A 23,787-nucleotide genomic window follows, 5' to 3' on the forward strand; every position below is an offset into this window, starting at 1 on the left:
TCCTGCTGTTGTGTTGCATACCATTCCAGTGTGCTTTTCAGGCTCCTTATTCTCTTCTCTTCATTAAAATATGAAGGTCCCTAAGGTTTAGTTTTTGGTTCTCCTATTCTCTATTTCTAAAAGACCTCACTCCTTCCTGGGCCTTCAGAGACAAGGATAACCCAGCTTCTAGGTTAACACTTCTAGCCATAGCACTCTGAAAGTTCTAGAACTGTACCTCCAGCGTCAAGACTTAGAATCTCTGCATCCTCCAGTTTCTGGTGACAGAAGCCACTTTTCTTTTGCCTATGGTGTTAGTATATAATGTAGTTGAAATGAATTAATTGATTGATTAATAGTTTTATGTTTCCTTCTGGCAAAAAGGGAAGTTTCAAGAGGGCCGGCACTTCATTTTCTTTCTTCACTTTTTTTTTTTTTTTGCGGTACGCGGGCCTCTCACTGTTGTGGCCTCTCCCATTGCGGAGCACAGGCTCCGGACGCGCAGGCTCAGCGGCCATGGCTCACGGGCCCAGCGGCTCCGCAGCATGTGGGATCTTCCCGGACCGGGGCACGAACCCGTGTCCCCTGCATCGTCAGGCGGACTCTCAACCACTGCGCCACCAGGGAATTGAGGTTGCAAAATCAGTCTTGGTATTACTTTCTTAAAAATAAACAAATGCAAAAAGATTTGAAAGTAAAACTTTAAATAACTTAAAAATATAAAGATGAACACTTGTGTAATTAGCACAAATACAAGCAAAAATACTGAAATATAATAAATATAGTAAAATAGATATTTAAGTACATAAGTACATTAATAAGGTTATCTGTGATGGTCTGGTGCCCCCTATGAACTAGATGCTTTTACTTATAGTTGCTTAATACTACCAATAAATGTTTTGACAAATTTAATCCGTTTATTTTATGATGAAGGCAGAAAAAAACAAGTGTTTTTAAATTACTAAACATGTGGGAGTACAATGAGTTGTATCTGTCCATAATTGTTTCTTTAAGAGCATACCTCTAGTTCCTTAGTCGGAGGAGAGCTTAAACAAGCTTTATTTGGGAACGCTCCCGGGCGAGGTTCACTGGTCCGAGAGAAAGGGGCCAGAGAAGTCGCGCCCGGGCGAGGGTTTGGGCAGAATTTATAGGGGAAGAAGGGAAAGGGGTGTGGTGAATCCGGGAGGGCGCAGGGTATTCGTTATTTGGTGGTCTTTTCGGGTATCGTGGCAATATCCGGTGCCGGTCACATCAGTCTTGGGGCCATTAGCCCCACCCCTCGAAAGGCGGGAAGGCTGGGCAGGGTGGAAAGTCTCCAGGTCAGTTCCTGGAACTGGGTGGTCTGGAAAGTCTCCAGGTCAGTTTCTGGAACTGGGTGGTCCGGAAAGTTTCGGTCTGATGCAACCTGTGAGTCTGATTGCGTTCCCCTGCCTCGGGCCAGCTGGCCTTACACTTAGCCCTTAATCGTTCTTGCAAGCTTGATAATAAAGACAAGGATTTCATGATTTCTTGCTCTGACAACTACCCAGGTGTAGCAGCTCTGTTCTTTCTTTTCCAGAGAAAAATTGTTTCCTTGGAAGTGCTTTTTCACAGCCATTATGGAGTCTTCACAGCTCAGGGGAGTCCTTCCATCCCCAACTACTGCAACAAGCCGGTCTCCAGGACTTGCCAATGCTGATGAAGTCCAGTGAAGAACTTCTCCAGGCCAGTCTCATTCCAACCACCCGCTTATGCTGAACAGTTTGAAGATTTGCTGAAGCATCTGATGGAGGAGAGCAGTGATTTGAGCCTTCTGGACCTTGCTGCCATCTACCAGAAACAACAGAAGACCATTGGAACCAGCTAAATGTCCATCGGTAGGGGACTAATCAAATAATGTAGGACACACCCATTCAATGGGAAACAGTACAGCTATTTAAAAAGATAAAGCAGTTATCTATATATGAATGAGAAGATCTCCAAGTTAAAAAAGATAGATGCAGAACAGTGAGTATAGTATGCTATCTTTTATATTAAAAAAGGGGGAGAATGTAATAAAATAATGTACCTATATTCTCATCAGTTGACATATGCATAAAGAAACTGGAAGGATTTAAAAGACGGTAATAACTTCAAACTGTGGAAAAGGTTGGAAGCAGTTGTGTCAAAGTATACATTTATTCATATGCCCAAATTCCAATTTACTAGTAATTTAAAAAATGTAAGTTAGCAAAATATCCATAAAGGGAAAAGATCAGTAGCAGGGAAATACACACTCAAACATTGCTGGTGACAGTATTTTGGAAAAAAAAAAAATTGTCTTCAATCAGCATTCTGCCCTTAGGATTTATCCAAAAACAGGTAAAGTTTTGTGCTCAGATTTTATAAAACAGTGGAGAACAAGAAAGTATATATTCAGGAACAAATGATGGGCAAGGGAACTATAGTATGTGTAGTTATCAGACAATTGTGTATCCATTTAAAAATTTGTGAGTAGAAAACAAAAGCACGAAAAATTTACTGATGATGGAATTCCATTGAGTGGCAAAAATTCAGGCTAAATTACTTACATAGCATAGTCACAATTTGGTATTTTAAAAGAGGCAAATGACATGTTTTAAATGATTAAAATTTGAAACTATGAACCAAAGTTATAACTGAAGTGTCTATTAAATTGTGTGGGCTAAGTTTTTTTTCTTTTTTGGGCTGCGTGGCTCGTGGGATCTTGGTTTCCGGATCAGGGATTGAACCCGGGCCACAGCAGTGAAAGCGCCGAGTCCTAACCACTAGACCACCAGGGCATTCCCCTGTGGGATAAGAATTTTAAAGTTTTTTTAATAGAGAAAAAACTTTAAGCATTTTCCCCCATGCTGCCTTTCAATTTCTACAAAAGCCGCATTTCATTGTCACTCAGAAGTAACAAAAGGAAGAAGCCAGGAAGTGTAAATCTCAAAGTATGCATTTAGGGGGACAGCTCAGCTGCCGTGAAAGGTTTAGGTCAAGCATAATATACACGCACCCATTCCAGCCCATTTAATGCCACATACAAAGTACCCCAAGAGGCCCCGCGGGCCCATCCTGCACAGCCCCGCCTTGCCCAAACCCCGCCCTTCCAGTCCCCCGCCCACTTCCTCTCATCCCCCACACGACCGCCCACTGGCGAGGTCAGGCGGCCGCGCAGCCGCAGTAGCTGCCACGGCCGCTCCTAGCCCGGGGGATCCTGGGAGCAGGCCTTTCCGGAAGGACCGGTTCGGCGTCGGGGCCTCGGCCCGTGTTGCAGCCCAGTGTTCCAGGCCCTTGCTCCACGACGGGCCTGTAGCCGCGGCGACGCTCTAAGGACAGCGGAGGGCGCGGCGGGCCGCTCGCTGAGGTGCCCGGCTTCGCCGCCGAGCGAACCCCGGGGCCGCAGGACGTGGCGGCACCTCCCCCTTGGCCCGGAGCGGAACTGCGGGAGGAGCGGCAACGCAGGCCGGACGCGGTGAACCGGGTCACTAAACTGCCTTCAGGTGATGAATTATCTACATAATAATCAGATTTGAGGTCCACAGCCCTCTGTGGTCCTGTTATAGAACAATTTTCAGAGAGTGACTGGTGTGTTCTGAGGTGTGCCACAGTGACTGTTTGCCCTTGATAAGGAAAGCAAGCTCTCTTGCTCTTGGGACATCCTCGTTTCCTTTAAAGCTTTCAGGTCATAACCTCTTTGGCCGGCATACATCTTTGTGCAAGAGGAAGGCTTTCACATGAAAGTGTCTCTTGGTAACGGTGAAATGGGCGTCTCCGCCCATTTACAGCCTTGCAAGGCAGGAACCACACGTTTTTTTACCAGCAATACTCACAGTTCGGTGGTTTTGCAAGGCTTTGATCAGCTTAGAATAGAAGGATTGCTTTGTGACGTGACCCTGGTACCAGGTGATGGAGATGAAATCTTCCCTGTTCATAGAGCTATGATGGCGTCTGCTAGTGATTATTTCAAGGCTATGTTCACAGGTGGAATGAAAGAACAAGATTTAATGTGCATTAAGCTTCATGGGGTGAACAAAGTTGGTCTGAAGAAAATAATTGATTTTATTTATACTGCAAAACTTTCTCTTAATATGGACAATCTTCAGGACACACTTGAAGCAGCCAGCTTTTTACAAATTTTACCTGTTTTAGACTTCTGTAAAGTGTTTCTTATTTCAGGAGTCTCTTTAGATAACTGTGTTGAAGTTGGACGAATTGCTAACACCTACAATCTTATAGAGGTAGATAAATATGTCAATAATTTCATCCTGAAGAATTTTCCTGCATTATTGAGTACTGGGGAGTTTCTAAAACTCCCTTTTGAACGGCTTGCCTTTGTGCTTTCTAGCAATAGTCTTAAGCACTGTACTGAACTTGAGCTTTTCAAGGCTGCCTGTCGCTGGCTAAGGTTGGAAGACCCTCGGATGGATTATGCTGCAAAATTAATGAAGAATATTCGATTTCCACTGATGACACCACAGGATCTCATCAATTATGTGCAGACAGTAGATTTCATGAGAACAGACAATACCTGTGTGAATTTGCTTTTGGAAGCTAGCAATTACCAAATGATGCCATATATGCAGCCAGTGATGCAGTCAGATAGAACTGCCATTAGATCTGACTCAACCCATTTGGTTACATTAGGAGGAGTTTTGAGGCAGCAGCTGGTTGTCAGTAAAGAATTACGGATGTATGATGAAAGGGCGCAAGAGTGGAGATCTTTAGCCCCAATGGATGCTCCTCGTTACCAGCATGGCATTGCTGTCATTGGAAACTTTCTTTATGTAGTTGGTGGTCAAAGTAATTATGATACAAAAGGAAAAACTGCCGTTGATACAGTTTTCAGATTTGACCCTCGGTATAATAAGTGGATGCAGGTTGCTTCGTTAAATGAAAAGCGCACATTTTTCCACTTGAGTGCTCTCAAAGGACATTTGTATGCCGTTGGTGGGCGAAGTGCAGCTGGTGAGCTGGCCACAGTAGAATGTTACAATCCAAGAATGAATGAGTGGAGCTATGTTGCAAAAATGAGTGAACCCCACTATGGCCATGCTGGAACAGTGTATGGAGGCTTAATGTATATTTCAGGAGGAATTACTCATGATACTTTCCAAAACGAGCTCATGTGTTTTGACCCTGATACAGACAAATGGACACAGAAGGCTCCAATGACTACAGTCAGAGGTCTGCATTGCATGTGTACAGTTGGAGACAAGCTCTATGTCATTGGTGGCAATCACTTCAGAGGAACAAGTGATTATGATGATGTTCTAAGCTGTGAATACTATTCACCGACCCTTGACCAGTGGACACCAATTGCTGCCATGTTAAGAGGTCAGAGTGATGTCGGAGTTGCCGTCTTTGAAAATAAAATCTATGTCGTAGGTGGATATTCTTGGAATAATCGTTGTATGGTAGAAATTGTCCAGAAATATGACCCAGAAAAGGATGAGTGGCATAAAGTTTTTGACCTTCCAGAGTCACTTGGTGGCATTCGAGCTTGTACTCTCACAGTTTTTCCACCTGAAGAAAACCCTGGGTCACCTTCCAGAGAATCACCTCTTTCAGCACCTTCAGATCATTCTTAGGACCAAGGTGTAAAATACCTTTGCAGTGCATCATGGATGATCCCATACTTCCCCTTCAGTTGTATCTTCTTACATTGATTGGTACAGTTATTAGATAAAAAGGTAATTGATGTTATTTGTATTGCTTGGCTTAGTATGTTTATCAAATGGTTAACAAATGTATTCTGAAAATGTATTCAACATAGCCATTTTAACAAATGTAAAAAGATAAGTAGAAAAATGTTTGTTAGATGTCTTTTTGTGGTGGTGTGTAAGTCAAAGTGTAGGTGATTGTAGTAAATGTATAATTATATTCATTATGCTTCAAAGTTGAAAGTTTTCATCTTTGACTACAAAACATCAAAGGGAGGCTGCCTGCTCTAACCTAAAATAATAAACAAATAAGGTCTCCAAGCCTTATTAGCTGCCTCCCTTTTTTCATAGAGTTTTTGACATAGCTGCCAACTCACCAGATTGTGTGGGTACATTCAGAATATGTGACGATTCTTAGGCAGACCAGAGAAATAATAAATTCAAAAATATTAACTCAAAAAATAGTACAACCCTAAGTCAGGATTTCATATCTTTCTGGGGAGAGGGAGAGAGAAAATACACACACACACACACAATGTATATGCATGCATACACATAATTTTTAAATCAATTGGCACTTTAGCTATAGTGAAATTGTTTTTAAATTTAAGTTCTTTTCTGCCTAGCAGCTATTTCTATTCAAACGGGAATTCAGTACTAGAGAATAAATGTCTGTGTTGTCTTACTGAATTGATGTAGATAAGAACTACAACATTAAATTGACAACCAAATTTGTCATTTGACTGAATTGTTACTACAGATGAAACTTGTCACTTTTTCTGCTTGTATATTGTTTTCTGTAGAGTTGCCTTTATACAGGTTATTTAGCAAAGTTCAAGTCTCAGAGAATTGCTTCTTCTCAGTAACTTTAGGCTCTGCTACATTCCACCTTTTTGTTCAGTAAAATTTATGAACAAGACAAAGAAAAACATACTGATCAAAGCTATAGGTTTTAAAGTTCAGTCTCCCAACTTAGTCATTCTAACACGACTGTTTCATTTGAGGTGGTTGCCCTGGTGCTGCTCCAGCCCATGTGCATCCTGAGCTTTGTGTGATCTGCCTCAAGGCTGTAATCTGAGCAAGCAGAAGATGTACTGTTTGGCATCAGGTCAGAAAAATGTCTTTTTGGCTATGTCTAAAGGACAGGACCAACTTCAGATTCCCTAAGAAGCCAGCTGTAGAAAGCCTAGGACACTGCTGTCTTGCATGCAGTACTAAAGTAGATCTTCAGCCTCTTCAATACCAAGGGCATCCCTACTGGTTCAGAACCACATGGGGAGATCTTAATGGGACCTTATCCGCAAATGGAATCATAAGAGTCCTCCGAAGTGAGTGATTCTGAAGAATCTGAAGAGTTACTTCCCTGGAATAATTGTCTACCTGAAGAAAAAATTTACATGTATACATTTACATACATATGTTTATATTTATATCCCTATACTTGGGAGATTGTCATAGTGTAAATCAGGAACAACCTTCTCTTTATTGACAACCTCATAATAAAACTCAGGAACCAAGACAAAAGGAATTGGCTTCAAGGGATCTGAACCTCACTGCCCATACAGGTATTGATTCATTTTAATGCTTTTATGATTTCTGCATTGGCAGAAAATTTCATACTTCCTATTTTTTTTAAATGATTCAATTTTTTATTACTAAAAATAGCACATTTGAGAACATTTAGGAAATAGAAAAAGTAGAAATTGCTAATAACTTTGTACATTGAATAAGAAATAGCATCCCAATTATTTCCTTAATTATTAATGAAGTTAAATATTTGTGTTTTTTGAGTAGCTGTGTTCCTCTTTAATCGAATGTTAATATCCTTTGCCCTTGTAATACCTATTGGAGTTGCTTCCTTTTTCATATCCAGTTATAGGATCTCTTTATATAATAAATATAATTTAACTGGCATTTGCTTGCATTGACTTTTTTTCTCAATCTGTTAGAGGTTTACAGAGGCAGGGCCGTTTAGTTAATTTTTGAGATCAAATTTGTCCATCTTTTTGCATTTTGACCTTTTGGGTATAATTTTGCTATGGTTCCTTTATTTTTTACATCATTTTGATGTATTACTTTTTTGGTGCTAATTCTGACGTGCTGAGATGGTATTGCCCCATGTCTGCTCTGCATAAGCTTTTCTCTTTCCCTTGTTGAGAAAAGGTTTCTGCCTTCTATTACATTTGACTGTGTTGCTTTGTAATTAACTAAATATTGTTCAGCCAGGTAAGTTAACTGCTCCACCTTTACCCCCTGCCTCCAGCCTCACACATCCCACCTCTCATTCTTTTACTGTATAACTTTCTGCAATTGACAGGACTCTTGATAATCATAAAACAGCTGACTGGTGTTATGCTAATTAAATCTAATTAAATCTGGAATTCCTTCCTTACAGATAAAGAAATTTGAGGTGACTAAAATGATTGGAAAGATATCTTTATTTTACAAGCTGATAGTTTTTTTTACAGAACATTTAGAAAAATATTTAAAAGAGGATAAAAGCTGCAAGCATGTAAAGCATTCTGTTAACATTTTATTTCTTGTTTTAGTTTTTCTGATAGTTTCAAAAATAAGCTTTTGTTAAGTTTCCTGATTATAAAAATAATTCCTATTACAGTAAGTACAGGAAAATGAAAGTGAACAGAGGGTGTAAATTATCAGTGATTCCACATGTCAAAAGTAACATGTTAATACTAGGTATATTATGAATTTATATATGTACAGACATTTGTCAAATACTTTGCAAATATGTCAGAACTTAAGCTAAAATCTGGATGATAAAAGGAAGTAAGTTCAATTTCCAAAGGCACACACTACTTTCATTATGGCTTTCTCCAAGTTTTCTAAAATCTGTATGTATTAGAAAATAATATGTAAGGTGCTTTTTTCCTAATTATCAAATGCATGTGCATTAAGAAAAACATTCCATTTTAAAACCAGATAAAAATCCATATTTAATTTTTTTCCCACTTGCCAAGAGTAGTATTTCTGTAGATTACCTGCAAAGCAAACATATTTAATCATGTTCAAATTTTTCTGGTTTGTAATTAAAATTATCTTGTTCTGATTATAAAGACAAAATATACTCCTACAGAAAATTTCATTCAAAACTACAGAAGCATACTATCAGAAGTAAAACCAACGTTCTATCCGCAGCTCAACGATTGAAAGACCTTAGGGTAAGTTAACCTAAGCTTCATTTTCTCATTTGTCTATGGGATTGGTGGTGGGCATTAATAATTGTTATCTATATCAGAATTGGAAGGAGATAATATTATAAAGTGATTAGCATAAAACATACACAGAGAAGCATTTAGTAAGATATTTGTTACTGTCATTGTATTGCATAATTTTTTACTTTAGTTTTGTCTTAATGATTTTCACAAGTTCTTTTATTTGAAAGTGTTAAATGTCTATACAGTATTTCACCCATGAATGTGCCTTCATATTTTTTTCCATTTCCCTATGGTTATATATTTAAATATCTACCCCCAATTTTTTATCATAAATTAAGCAAATTTAATATTCTTTCAAAAAATTTTCTCTCTTATTACCCTGTGATAAGTTCTAAGTAAAATCTGAGTCAAATAGTGTAGGCTTTTTTAGGCTTTTGAAAAATATTTCCAGGATTGTGTGACTATGCTTTTCCACCAGAATGTGTTAGTGACTATTTCAAAGGCAATCTTGGCAGTTCCAGATATCTTACTGTTTGGATTTATATTTCTTTAATTATTGGAAACACTGAATTTTTTGCTTATTGAGCATGTGCATTTTTTCATATGTGAATCATTTGTTCCTGTCTATTATTTTAAGTATCCTATTAGCTACAAAGACTTTTTTCCTCAATTTATGTCATTTTTGGGGGGGCTGGGCTATTCAATTTTTAAAAATTCAGATATAATGATATTTGTTTCAGGCATACAACATAATGATTCTATCTATGTATATATTATGAAATGATAAGTCTAATTAACTTCCATTACCACACATAGTTAATACAATTTTTTTCTTGTGATGAGAACGTTTAAGATCTACTCTTAGCAACTTTCAAATATACAATACAGTATTATTGATAGTCACCATGCTGAACATTATATCCCCAGGACTTATTTGTACCTTTTGACCACCTTGACACATTCAGTTTAATAGTCAAATATGTCTGTCTTTTATTGCATTTTGACCTTTTGGTGATAATTTTTTTTACATAGTACTGATGTCACGTTCCTTGTCCTCTATTGCTTTGTCAGTGCTTATTCTTAACGTGCTAAGGTAGCATTTACTGCTTGTCTCTTGTTCAGATAGCTTTTCTTTTTTCTGGTTGAAATGAAGATGAATTTTTAAAATAAATTTATGAAAATTCCTTTTATATTAAGACTATTAATCTATCTTTACAGCAAGTATTTTCCCATCTTTCTTTGAGTGCATGTCTTAACATACAAGGTATTTTTTTTTTTTTTTTTTTTGCGGTACGTGGGCCTCTCACTGCTGTGGCCTCTCCCGTTGTGGAGCACAGGCTCAGCGGCCATGGCTCATGGGCCTAGCCACTCTGCGGCACGTGGGATCTTCCCAGACCGGGGCACGAACCCGTGTCCCCTGCATCGGCAGGCGGACTCCCAACCACTGCACCACCAGGGAAGCCCCCAAGGTATTTTTTGTAATGTAGTGAAATTAGTTTTTCCTTTGTCATTTTTTTAATGCTGTCTTGCACAACTTCCCCCCATCATGTGAAGGTGTAATTACCCTGGTATTTTATGTTATTGTTATGGATACAGCTTTTTACTAGTATTCTGTTTCCAAGTTATTATCCACTTGTTCCATCACAACTTTTTGAATAATCTTTACTTTCTCACTGAATTTTTATGCTTTGTAAACATCATGTAATAAAGGTCTTATTTATAATATGGGCAAACTAGGGTCTTTTTCTTCAGTTATAATGATATTTTATTCAAGTTGTCCTTGGCATGTAGATTGCTGTTTTGAATGGGGTTTTGTTTTCACATTATATTTCAAACTATTGCAGTAGTAGGAAATACATGATTTTACCATGTTTTTGTTATTACTCTCATTGATTCTTAACATTTTGAGGGGATTTTGGGGGATTCTCTTTTTTTACCTTAGAGAGTCATGTTATCTGCATAGTATAAAAACCTTGTTTCATATTATTTGTATCATAATTTAAAGCATTGGTTAATACTTCCAGCAGATTATAGTTGTAACACGAGGCATTGTGCCTTGTAGGTAATTTTAATAGGGATAATTCTAGAATTAGAATTTTAAATTCCTTTGTTAAAGAGAGGTATTCTTTATTTTTTTTTAATTAAAAACAATTTTTTTTATTGGGGTATAGTTGCTTTACAATGTTGTTAGTTTCCACCGTACAGTGGAGTTCCCTGTGTTATGTATATAGCAGGTTCTTATTAGTTATCTATTTTATACATATTAGTGTATATATGTCAAGCCCCATCTCCCAATTCATCCCCTCCCCCCCCACCCCCCCCTTTCCCCCCTTGGTGTCCATATGTTTGTTCTCTGTATCTGTCTCTATTTCTGCCTTGCAAACCAACTCATCTGTACCATTTTTCTAGATTCCACATACATGTGTTAATAATTTTTGGCTGTGTTGTGTCTTTGTTGCTGTGCATGTGCTTTCTCTAGTTGCGGCGAGCAGGGGCTGCTCTTCATTGTGGACTCAGTAGTTGCAGCGCGTGGGCTCTAGAGTGCAGGCTTGGTAGTTGTGGTGCATGGGCTTAGTTGCTCTGTGGCATGTGGGATCTTACCGGACCGGGGATCAAACCCGTGTCCCCTGCGTTGGCAGGCAGATTCTTAAACACTGCACCACCAGGGAAATTTCCATACTTTTAAAAATGAATGTTTTGGAATTTCTCCCCCGATTTTGATACCTAATCTGTGTTGCTAGTATCCATTTTTAAGCATATATTTGAATGGCAGAATGATGGTTGAAAAAAGACTTAGATATTCACTAAAGATGATTGCATACACTACAGAACTGCTTAAGTTGTGGTCCTTAACCAAATGCACTAATAATAGATAGTTCCTCTATTTTCTTGGTAACAGTCTCTGAACAACTACTTTCTAGGGGTTGATGTTATTCTGCCACCTACTGGTTGTAAGTCAAAATCCTTAGTTAGATGGATTACAAAAAATGTAGGCTTTTTAAAAAAACAGTAATGACAAGAACCAGCAGAAGTTTTTATTGTGTATGTGAAAGTTCTGTCTTCAGGTGATACTCAAATAAATGAATACAAAATCCCTATGGTAACTCTTAGTGTATAGAGAGGGTCAGATATTCAGAGAAAAAAAATTTTTCCTGTGGTTCCATTAAAGAAATTTTTTAAATTGAAATACAGTTGATGTGTAATATTATATAAGGTGTACAGTATAGTGATTTATAGTTTTAAATGTTATACTCAATTTAGTTATTATAAAATATTGGCTATATTCCCTGTGTTGTACAATATATCCTTGTAGCTTACGTTATACGTAATAGTTTGTACCTCTTAATCTCCTATCCCTTGTATTGCCCCTTCCCCCTTCCCTCTCCCCACTGGTAACCATTAGTTTGTTTTCTATATATGTGAGTCTGCTTGTGCTATATTCTCTAGTTTGTTGTGGTTTTTAGATTCCACACGTAAGTAATACAGTATTTGACTTTGTCTGACTTATTTCATTTAGTGTAATACCGTCCAAGTCCATCCATGTTGCTACCAATGGCAAAATTTCATTCTTTTTTTTGGCTGAGAGGTATTCCATTGTATATAGATACCACGTCTTTATCCATTTACTTCTGTATATTGGCAATTGTAAATAATGCTGCTATGAACATTGGGGTGCATGTATCTTTTTAAATTATTTGGTTGCATCTTAGTTGCAGCATGTGGGATTTTCGTTGCGGCATGTGGGATCTTTGTTGTGGCATGTGGGATCTTTCATTGCAGCGCGTGGAATCTTTCATTGCAGCGCACGGGCTCTTCATTGCGGCGCGCAGGCTCCAGAGCATGCGGGCTCAGTAGTTGTGGCGTGTGGGCTCTAGAGTGCATGGGCTCAGTAGTTGCGGCATGCAGGCTTAGTTGCCCTGTGGCATGTGGGATCTTAATTCCCTGACCAGGGATCAAACCCATGTCCCCTGCATTGGAAGGTGGATTCTTAACTACTGGACCACCAGTGAAGTCCCACATGTATCTTTTTGAATCGGTGTTTTTGTTTTTTCCGATATGTGTTGCTGGGTCATATGGTAGTTCTATTTGTAGTTTTTTGAGAAACCTCCGTACTGTTCTCCACAGTGGCTGCACCAATCTACATTCCCACCAACAGTGTACAAGGGTTCCATTTTCTCCACAGCCTCACCAACATTTGTTATTTGTGTTCTTTTTGATGATAGCCATTCTGACAGGGGTGAGGTGACATTTCATTGTGGCTCTGATTTGCATTTCCCTGATGATTAGCAATGTTGAACATCTTTTCCTGTGCCTCTTAGCCATCTGCATTTCCTCTTTGGGAAAATATCTGTTCAGTTCTTCCCATTTTTAATCAGGCTGTTAATTTTTTGATGTTAAGTTGTATGAGCTGTTTATATATGTTAGATATTAACTCCTTATAGGTCATATCATTTGCAAATATCTTCTCCCAATCAATAAATTATCTTTTCATTTTGTTGGTGGTTTCCTTTGCTGTGCAAAATCTTCTCAATTAGGTCACATTTGTTTATTTTTGCTTTTATTTACTTTGTTTTAGGAGACAGATCAAAAAAAAGATTGCTACAATTTATGTCAAAGGGTGTTCCGCCTATGTTTTCCTCTAGGAGTTCTGTGGTATCCAATCTTACATTTAGGTCTTTTTTTTTTTTTTTTTTTTTTTTGCAGTACACGGGCCTCTCACTATTGTGGCCTCTCCTGTTGCGGATCACAGGCTCCGGACGCACAGGCTCAGCGGCCATGGCTCACAGGCCCAACTGCTCCGCGGCATGTGGGATCTTCCCGGACCGGGGCACGAACCCGCGTCCCCTGCATCAGCAGGCAGACTCTAAACCACTGCGCCACCAGGGAAGCCCCTTACATTTAGCTCTTTAATCCACTTTGAGTTTATTTTTGTATATGGTGTTAGAGGATGTTCTAATTTCATTCTTTTACATGTAGCTGTCCAGTTTTCCCAGCACCACTTATTGAAGAGACTGCCTTTTCTCTATTGTATATTCTTGCCTCCTTTGTCATAGATTAACTGACCATAAATACATCAATTTATTTCTGGGCTCTATATTTTTCCATTGATCTGTGTGTCTGTTTTTGTGCCAGTACATACTGCCTTGATTATTGTAGCTTTGTAATATACCCTGAAGTCAGAGAACATTATTCTTCTAGCTCTATTCTTCTTTCTCAAGATCGTTTTGGCTATTTGGGGTCTTTTGTGTTTCCATACAAATTTTAAAATTATTTGTTCTAGGTTGATGAAAAATGCTCTTGGTATTTTGATAGAGATTGCTTTGAATTGTAGATTGCCTTTGGTAGTTTGGTCATTCTGACTATATTAATTCTTCCAGTCCAAGAACACGGTATTTCTTTCCATCTGTGATGTCTTCAATTTCTTTCATAAGTGTCTTACAGTTTCTGAGTACAGGTCTTTTACCTCCTTAGCTAGGTTTATTCCTAGGTATTTTATTTGTTTTGGTATGATGGTGAATGGGATTGTTTACTTAATTTATTGTTCTGATAGTTTGTTGTTAGTATACAGAAATGTAAGAGATTTCTGTATATTAATTTTGTATCCTGCAACTTTACCGAATTCACTGACTAGCTCTAGTAGTTTTCTGATGGCATCTTTAGGATTTTCTGTGAATAGTATCATGTCATCTGCCAATAGTGACAGTTTTTCTTCTTTTCCAATTCAGATTCCTTTTATTTTTTTCCTTTCTGGACTTTTCTAGGACTTCCAAGACTATGTTGAATAAAAGTGGCAAGAGTGGGCATCCTTGTCTTGTTCCTGATCTTAGAGGAAATGCGTTCAACTTCTCACTGAATATGTTAGCTGTGGGCTTGTCATATATAGCCTCTATTACCTTATGTTCCCTTTATGTCCACTTTCTAGAGTTTTATCATAAATGGATGTTGAATTTTGTCAAAAGCTTTTTCTGCATCTACTGAGATGATCATATGGTTTTTATTCTTCAGTTTTAATGTGCTGTATCATGTATCACATTGATTTGTGGATATTGAAAAGTCCTTGCATCCCTGGGATAAATCCTACTTGACCATGATATATGATCCTTTTACTGTATTGTTGGATTCAGTTTGCTAATATTTTTTTGAGTATTTTTGCAACTATCTTCATCAGTGATACTGGCCTGTAATTTTGTGTGTGTGTGTGGTATCTTTGGTTTTGGTTTCAGGGTGATGCTGGCCTCATAAAATGAGTATGGAAGTGTTCCTTCCTCTGCAATTTTTGGGACTAATTTGAGGACAGGTGTTAATCCTTCTTTAAATGTTTGGTACAGTTCACCTGTGAAGCCATCTGGTCCTGGACTTTGTTGGGGGTTTTTCAAATTATTGATTCAGTATCACTATTGGTAATTGGTCTGTTCACATTTTCTATTTCTTCCTGATTTGGTCTTGGGAGATGGTACCTTTCTAAGATTTGTCCATTTTACTGGCATATAGTTTTGTAGTAGTCTTTTAGGATCCTTTGCATTTCTGTGATCTGGGTTGTAACGTCCCCTTTTTCATTTCTGAGTTTATTGATTTGGGCCCTCTCCCCTTTTTTCTTGATGAGCCTAGCTAAAGTTTTTCAATTTTATTTATCTTTTCAAAGAACCAACTCAGTTTCATTGATCTTTGTTTTTTAGTCTGTATTTCTGCTCTGATCTTTCTTTTCTTCTACTAACTTTGGGTTTTGTTTGTTTTTTCTCTAGTTCCTTTAGGTGTAAAGAAAGATTGAGACTTTCCTAGTTTCCTGAGGTAAGTTTGTATCACTATAAACTTTCCTCTTAGAACTGCTTTTGCTACATCTTGTAGATTTTGGATTGCATTGTTTTCATTTTCAGTTGCCTTTAAGTATTTTTTGATTTCCTCTTTGATTTCTGCAGTGATCCATTGGTTGTTTAGCAGCATATTGTTTAGCCTCCACGTGTTTGTGTTTTTTTGCACAAAACACAACTTTGTAGTTGACCTGTAGTCTCATAGTGTTGTGGTCAGAAAAGATGCTTGATATGATTTCAGTTTTAAATTTACTGAGGTTTGTTTTGTGCCCTAGCATGTGATCTATACTGGAGAATGGTCCACGTGCACTTGAAAAGAACGTGTATTCTGCTACTTTTGAATGGAATCCTCTCTATATATATCAATTAAGGCCATCTGCTCTAATATGTCACTTAAGACCAGTGTTTCCTTATTGATTTTCTGTCTGGATGATCTGTCCATTGATGTAAATGGGGTTTTAAAGTCCCCTACTATTATTGTGTTACCATCAACTTCTTTTATGTCTGTTAATGTGTGTCATACATGTATATAGGTGCTCCTATGTTGGATGCATATATAGTTACAATTATAATTTATTCTTGGATTGATCCCTTGATCATTATATAGTGTCCTTCTTTGTCCCTTGTGACAGTCTGTTTTAAAGTCTATTTTGTCTGATAAGTATTGCTACTATGGCTTTCTTTTGACTTCCATTTGTGTGGAATACCTTTATCCATCCTCTCACCTTCACTCTGTGTCTCTAAATCTGTAGTCTCCTGTAGGCAGTGTGTGTGTGTATACACACACACACACACCTGCCTTATTCTTGTGTCCCTTCAGCCACTCTGTGTCTTCTGATTGGAGCATTTAGTCCATTTGCATTTAAGGTAATTATCAACATGATATTCTTATTGCCATTTTGTTAATTGTTTAGGGGTTGTTTTTGTAGGTCTTTTTTCCCCTTTTCTTTTGTTCTCGTGATTTGATGGCTATCTTTAATGTTGTTTGGTTTTCCTTTGTGTGTGCATTATAGATTTTTGGTTTTTGGTTCCCATGAGGTTTTTATATAGCAATCTGTATATCTCTCTCTCACACACACACACACACACACACACACACGATTAAGTTGCTGGTCTCTTAATTTCAAATGCATTGTACTTTCCTCCCCTCACAATTACTGATTTTGATATATTTTACATATAATTGTTTTGTGTATCCTCTAACTGCTTATTGTGGATATAGACGATTTGATTACTTTTGTCTTTTAAGCTTCCTACTAGCTTTGTGCTTGGATCATTTCCTACCTTTACTGTATGTTTGCCTTTACTGGTGAGCTTTTCATTCCATAATTTTGTTTCTAGTTGTCACTTTTTTTTTTTTGCCTAGAAAAGTTCCTTTATCATTTGTAAAGCTGGTTTGGTGGTGCTGTACTCTTTTAGCTTTTGCCTGTACATGAAGCTTTTGATTTTGCCACCAAATCTGAAGGAGAGCCTTGCTAGATAGAGTATTCTTGGCTGGATACACCCTCCTCAAGTACCATAGCAAAGGTTTTTCCTCTAGAGCCTTGCTAGATATTCTTGGCTGCAAACACCCTCCTCAAGTACCATAGCAAAGGTTTTTCCCTTTCATAATTTTAAATATATTGTGCCACTCCCTTCTGGCTTGCAGAGTTTCTGCCGAAAAATCACTTGATAGTCTTATGGGGATTCCCTTGTATGTTTGTTGCTTTTCTTTTGCTGCTTTTAATATTCTCTTTAATTTTTCTCATTTTAATTACAATGTGTCTTGGTGTGTTCCTCTTGGGGTTAATCCTCTATGGGACTCTGTGCTTCCTGGACTTGGGTGACTGTTTCCTTTCCCAGGTTAGGGAAGTTTTCAAGTATTATGTCTTCAAATGTGTTTTCAGCTCCTTTCCCCCTCTCTCTTCTCATTCTAGGACCCCTATAATGCAAATATTAGTGTGCTTATTGTAGTCCCAGAGGTATCTGTAACTGTCCTCATTTCTTTTCATTCTTTCTTTCCAGTGGCAGTGATTTACATGACTGTCTTCCAGCTCACTGATTCATTTCTCTGTATCATTTAGTCTGCTGTTGATTCCTTCATATATATTTTTTTTTCATTTCAGTAATTGTATTCTTCATATCTGTTTGGTGGTTCTGTATATTTTCTAACTCTGTTAAAAACTTCTAACTTCTCGCTCCATTCTTCTCCCAGGTTCTTTGATCATCTGTACCATCATTACCCTGAATTCTTCTCCTCAGGTAAGTTGTGTATCTCCACTTCCTTCTTCCTTTGTCTGGAACATGTTCCTCAGCAACCTCATTTTGTCTGTTTCCTGACCTTGGAGAAGGGGCCTTCTGTAGGAGATGTCTTATGCGTCCCAGCAGCGCACTCCCATCTCATTTCCCATGCTATATGCTCTAGGCATTTCCCCCATGAGGATTGTGTGGGTCTTTCTGTTGTAGTGGGCTGACTATGTGGGAGGTCTGGTAGGCTTCGTTAGCCCGCAGTGTGGTTGGTTGCCAGGCCCTGCCTGGTGCAGAGGCTGCCAGCTGCTGGTTAGTGGGGCCTTGTCACTGGGAAGCTGACTGCAAGACCCCAGGGGGGACACAGGGCTAGTGCTGGCTCACTGGTAGGTGGAGCCAAGGTCCAGAAGACTCTGGGGCTGTTGCCTGCCCATGTCCCAAGGTTAGTGCTGGACTACTGGCAGGCAGAGCCAGGTCCTGGAGTCTGGCTGCAGGGCCCAGGGATCACACAGCTGGTGTCAGATCACTAGTGGGGGTTGGGGGAGGTGGTTCCTGACACAGTTGGGTACAGGGTCCAGGGTGTCCCCAAGCTTGTTTTGGCCTGCTAGTGGGCAAGGCTGGGGACCAGCTTATCCCAGGGCAGGGTGTAGCTAGCTGTGGGTAGACTGGGTCCATTGGCTGGAGAACTGTGGTTTTGAATCTGGTGTCTGCCTCCCTAATGGGTAAGGCTGGTCTAGAGCACAAGTGCTTGCCCACTGGTGGGTGGAGCCATGTCTAGAGGCCTCTGTGGGCTTAGGAGGTCCTTATACAGCCTGTCTGCTGTGTTCCCACCTAGTAAGTTGCTTGGGCTGAGGTGTCCCAGCACTGGCATCTACAGGCTGTTGGGTGGGGTCAGGTCTTGGCACTGATGAGCTAGAGAGAGGATCCCACAACAGTGCTTGCCCGCACCAGTGTCCACGTGGTAGAGAGAGCTCCCAAGTATGGCTGCTGCCAGTGCCCATGTACCCAGGGTGAGCTGCAGCCCCCCGGCCCCCCACTGCCACCTCTCTCAGACTCTCCAGGACCAGCAGGTAGGTCTGGCCCAGGCTTCTGTCAATTTACTGCTTTTTCCCTGGGTCCCACTGCAGGGAGATTCTGTGCCCTTTAAAAGGGGAGTCAATGTTGTGAGCCTCAACTGGTGGGGAAATAAAGCCCCACTGACCTTCAAAGCCAAATGCTCTGGGGGCTCGACTTCTTGGTGCAGGACCCCCCTGGCTGGGGAGCCCAACATGGGGCTCAGAAGTTACTCCTAGGAGAGAACCTCTGCAATACAACTCTTCTCCAGTTTGTGGGTCTCCCATCCCGGGGGGTATGGGACATGGTTATATCTAAGTCTGCCCCTCCTACCCATTCTCATCGTGGTTCCTTTTTTATGTCTTTAGTTGTAGAAGATCTCTTCTGGTTGGTTCTGGTCTTTTTCATTGATGGTTGTTCTGCAAGTACTTGTGATTTTGGTGTGCTCATGAGAGGAGGTAAGCTCAGGGTCTTTCTACTCCACCATCTTGGCCAAAGAGAGTATCTTTGATACAACACAAAAACACAGATTTAAATATCTTTGACCTTTATCTTATTGATAAATTCATATAATTTGAGTTTTATAAAAAATCTGCACCATTTCATCTGGATTCTAAGCATTCACACCCACTACTATGTGGTTTTTTTAATGGATTGTAAACTAAAGAGCTTCAGCTTACAAAGTATCACACTAACAGAGTAAATCTTTTCAGTGGCAGAAAGAATTTAATGTGCAAATATCCAGGTGTAAGTAAACCTGATTAACTTATAATATTCTGAGAACTTTTATATATTGGTTTGCCCATGCAGATGCTAGGATCAGATCACTGCTCTACCCACAAAGCTTTCATCCACCCCAGACAACAACACATACATAGCACACGTGTGTGATACAGAGTGGCTTCTGGACCAGCTGATCCAAATTCTTTTTAGTACCATCCCTGGGTTCCAAGAAAGCCTATTTCTTGGCTAGGGAACTACCCATTTCCTCTATCTCCAAAACACTGTCTCAGAGCAGAATATTCTCATACTGAGTATTCTTTCTCCCAGGATGGATATGATTGAAAACAGGTGACCTCTTAATTGTGCCTCCTGAAGCCTGTCAAAATGCACTTTCTATAACCTTCCTTGTTCCTTCTGTTCTATTTAATACAGTATTAGAACAAGATGAATATAAAGCTGCTGATGGCAGTTAAGGTCTGTTACCTGAGCTCAGATGTTTCATTGTGTATACAGCCCTTTCCCAATTTTAAGTTCATGCAGTATTCTAGCTCTTTATTGGCCCATTTTCCAGAAGGCTGTGACTATAGAGGTAGAGGTTTATCATTTTTTGCGTCGTTTCACCTAAGAGCCCATCAGCAGAGTCTATATTTGTGAATGGAGGGCAAGTCTAATTTCTACTGACTGAACTTTTATCTTAGTTTGGAAGGATACTTTATCACTTAGAAGCCAACACATTCCAGCCAGGAATTAGTGATCCATAAAAACAACTCATTTCTTCCTACTAGGCAGAGTGTTTGGTTATTAATCCCTCCATCCTTCTCCAGATAACACAGATTTCACAAACCTCCTATGCATCCTATGTATACAGGCACACTCAAAGGCATCACTTAAGCTCAGAGAATGGGGAAAGAGGGTTTTCTAACTTTCCAGGCTGACTCTCCATTAATGAGCTAACCTGTGCCCTCAACTTTTCCTACTTCATCCTGTAAGGGGAGTGGGTTATGGATTCCACTTACATTGTCCACTTAGTTTACTTCTCCATCTTCCATATCTGCATTTCTCATTCACCCCCACCACTTACCTCATAGTGCACTTACCAGCCATGTGCAACACGTTCCTGGCTATCATTTGGGAGGAATACTGCTGTGTGTAGACCAAGCTCAAGGAGATGCCTCTAGTTAGCCCCCAAACTCAGTGTCCAGAAATGGGTTTTTACATATCCTGCTGGGTGCTTGCAGCTGGTCAAAGCTCCCAGTGGACAACCTGCTGATGTGGAGTACCTACTGGGGCACAGTCGAGAAGCCCTATCAAGATCTAGGTAGCCATCAGGATTATAACTTTGAGAATGACCTAAGTCTGCTGAAGCATTGGTTGTGTGCAGAGGCAGGAGCCACAAGGGGACTTTGTTCAGGACAGTGGTAGAACTGGGGTCATCTCGTTACTGCTACTAACCAGTCTCGAACTACAGTCAAGTCACTAGCTGGATGTTTTGTTAAAAAATCATTAAAACTGATTATTCTCCTATCCATAATCTCACTTCCCTGGGTTAGTTACTACATCAGTGATGTTGCTGGACCAACACCATTCTATTTGGAAAGATGTGCAGATGACTGAAGATGGTGGTATCAGGCACAAGAAAAATGCATAACCTGCCACTCCAATGCTCTATCCCTGCATAGAAAGAGTGGTTAATTTTTCTCTAGTATCCTTTACTGTCACCATCCCACTGCTGGCTTCCAGAAGAGCATGGTCAAAAGAAAAATCTCAACAGTACTACAATTTAACTCTTAATAGCCTTTGTCCATCCCATAGGAATGACTTTACACCCCAGACCTTACCTCTACCACAGTCTCAACAGTTCTCTTCTACTCAAGGTGACCTATAAAAACGGCTTTTATTAATACCCAGAATATAATGCTGAGAAACACTGTTCTCTCACATCATAGACTATTATCTATTTTCTCATACATCTCTAATCATCATCTTAAAGGATCTGAGCCATGTGGTCACTTTGATACAACAGAGCAGCAACCTGATTCCCAAACCAGATGCAAAGCTTCATAAACTGGGTTTTCATACACTGCATTCCTCATTTATCCTGGCATTATATTTTCCAAAGAAAAACAGGAATGGGATTCTCCTTAGTTCCCTTGCGTGGGGGAACACAAGGTGATCTTCCTAACATTTCTAAAGAAATGTGGCCAACAACACAACCCTCTCAGCTTTAGAGTGACTGTAAGAAAGCAACAAGGGGCTTCCCTGGTGGCGCAGTGGTTGAGAATCTGCCTGCCAATGCAGGGGACAAGGGTTCGAACCCTGGTCTGGGAAGATCCCACATGCCACGGAGCAACTAGGCACGTGAGCCACAACTACTGACCTGCGCGTCTGGAGCCTGTGCTCCCCAACAAGAGAGGCCGCGACAGTGAGAGGCCCACGCACCGCGATGAAGAGTGGCCCCCGCTCGCCGCAACTAGAGAAAGCCCTCACACAGAAACGAAGACCCAACACAGCCAAAAGTAAATTAAAAAAATAAAATAATTAAAAAAAAAAAGGCAGCAAGGACTCCCCAAGCTCCACTGTGTTCCTAGAACCTCTAGAAAAAACACTAGTTCACATGAGCTCAAACATTTTAATCCTGAGCTGATACCCTCTTCCCTGAGTTCCTTAGAATCAGGTAACCCAAGCTCAAACCGTGTACAAATCCCGTTACCCCTCCTTCCTACTGAGCCTCATCACGGTTCTTCATGGTGATTACTCTCACTTGCTGCAAGTTAGGAAACCTGACTTGGGTTAACTATAGAGCTGATCGTGGGGCGTCTAGCTGGGCTTCATTACAACTCCAGGAAAGAAAGTCACGTGAGAGCATCCAGAGAGAACTAGCACAGTCTTCCAACTGTGCTCTTAGTGGTCAGAGAGAAGAGAATTTGGTGTTAATTTTTTTGGAGGCTACTAATTTTTTTGGAGGGTGAGGGTGGAACATGCTCCCTTTTACTTTATGCATATAAGTAATGTTTTTAACTGTTCAAAAAATATCTGAAAGATTTGAGAAAAGCTCTGTTTCCTTCAACTAATGTGACAAGAAAAAAGGTCCAGAGATTTAGGTCTGTCCATAATATTCTCATAGCTATAGTGTAGACATATTGTACATTAAAAACTTAGCATTGTTGTGACCACCTAGAGGGGTGGGATACGGAGGGTGGGAGGGAGACTCAAGAGGGAGGAGATATGGGGATATATGTATATGTGTAGCTGATTCATTTTGTTATACAGCAGAAACTAACACAACATTGTAAAGCAATTATACTCCAATAAAGATGTTAAAAAGAAAGAAATACTGGCATCAAAGCATAAAAAAAGTAAATAAAAAAAACCTCAGCAATGGGAACACATCTTGTACCCAAGTCCCTTGAAATAAGATTATCAAAAGCACTGATTTTGAAGACTTCCTGGAAGATAAAAACATATTTCACAGTCTTCGCTCTAAGAGCAGAACGCACAACTTAAAACCGCACAGCAAGAGAAATAGAGCGAGACGCTGACAGATTTTATCTTCCAAGGACAGCTACAATGCTGACTCCCACCCCAGGTGTGCCTTGAAAACTATGCCATTTCTCACCAACTTGAGGTTGGTCTACTTCATCCCTCTTTAAATATGGAAAGGCTTGTACTGGGCTGCACCCCGAAGGCCTCCAAGCCCCGTGGCTGCCCAGCCTAAAGACCTAAGAAAGAGCCCACAGACAGCGGAAACATCAATGTCTTACTGGACAGGGAATCTTAAGAAAAAGGTCCTGCAGCGACACCCTGTGGACAGCAAGCAAGACGTGGCAGCAATCTTACCTATTTCAGGGAAGCTACTATTATACAGGCAATTTGCATCAGATTGGCTCATCAGTTACCAAGGAAACCAGTAGCAGGGGCCCTTACATCACAACCCCTCAGGTTAATGACCAACATCAGAGCAGATACTGATATTTCCCTTTTATGAGCTAGCAGGTGGAGCCGTTTTGGCCTAAGCATTAGAACAATCACTAGGCGGGCCCGGGGCGAGCACGCTGGTGGGCGTGGGGTGTGAGGGAAGTGGGGGCTGGTCTAGCGGGGGATGCACGAAGAGCAAGAGAACAGCCGTCCTGAGTGTCCTGACCACACACCCCACCCCTACGCACCCTACACGACCCT

At 40.1% G+C, this 23,787-nt stretch overlaps 1 protein-coding gene and 1 long non-coding RNA gene across 3 annotated transcripts in view; both read left to right on the forward strand.

Annotated features, from left to right (window-relative positions):
* The window catches only part of LOC113610704 (uncharacterized), an 84,943-nt gene extending 63,040 nt beyond the window's left edge, over positions 1 to 21,903 (forward strand). Inside the window, exons 4-8 of one of the 2 annotated variants that reach the window (XR_003429175.1) lie at positions 1,538 to 3,464; positions 8,700 to 8,803; positions 15,544 to 15,589; positions 17,804 to 17,850; positions 19,257 to 21,903. This is a non-coding gene — a long non-coding RNA (uncharacterized LOC113610704). The remainder of the gene's footprint in view (positions 1 to 1,537; positions 3,465 to 8,699; positions 8,804 to 15,543; positions 15,590 to 17,803; positions 17,851 to 19,256) is intronic. The other variant, XR_003429174.1, reaches the window with a different exon arrangement.
* KLHL9 (kelch like family member 9) lies at positions 3,150 to 7,538 on the forward strand. The gene has a single exon (XM_027089058.1). It carries the CDS (start codon positions 3,699 to 3,701, stop codon positions 5,550 to 5,552), a length of 1,854 nt encoding a protein of 617 aa, XP_026944859.1. The 5' UTR covers positions 3,150 to 3,698; the 3' UTR covers positions 5,553 to 7,538.
* Positions 21,904 to 23,787: the final 1,884 nt, after the last annotated feature.

This window comes from Aethalodelphis obliquidens, unplaced genomic scaffold (genome assembly GCF_003676395.1).
Source record: "Aethalodelphis obliquidens isolate GAN/ISIS:26980383/991018 unplaced genomic scaffold, ASM367639v1 scaffold64, whole genome shotgun sequence".
NCBI lineage: Eukaryota > Metazoa > Chordata > Mammalia > Artiodactyla > Delphinidae > Aethalodelphis > Aethalodelphis obliquidens.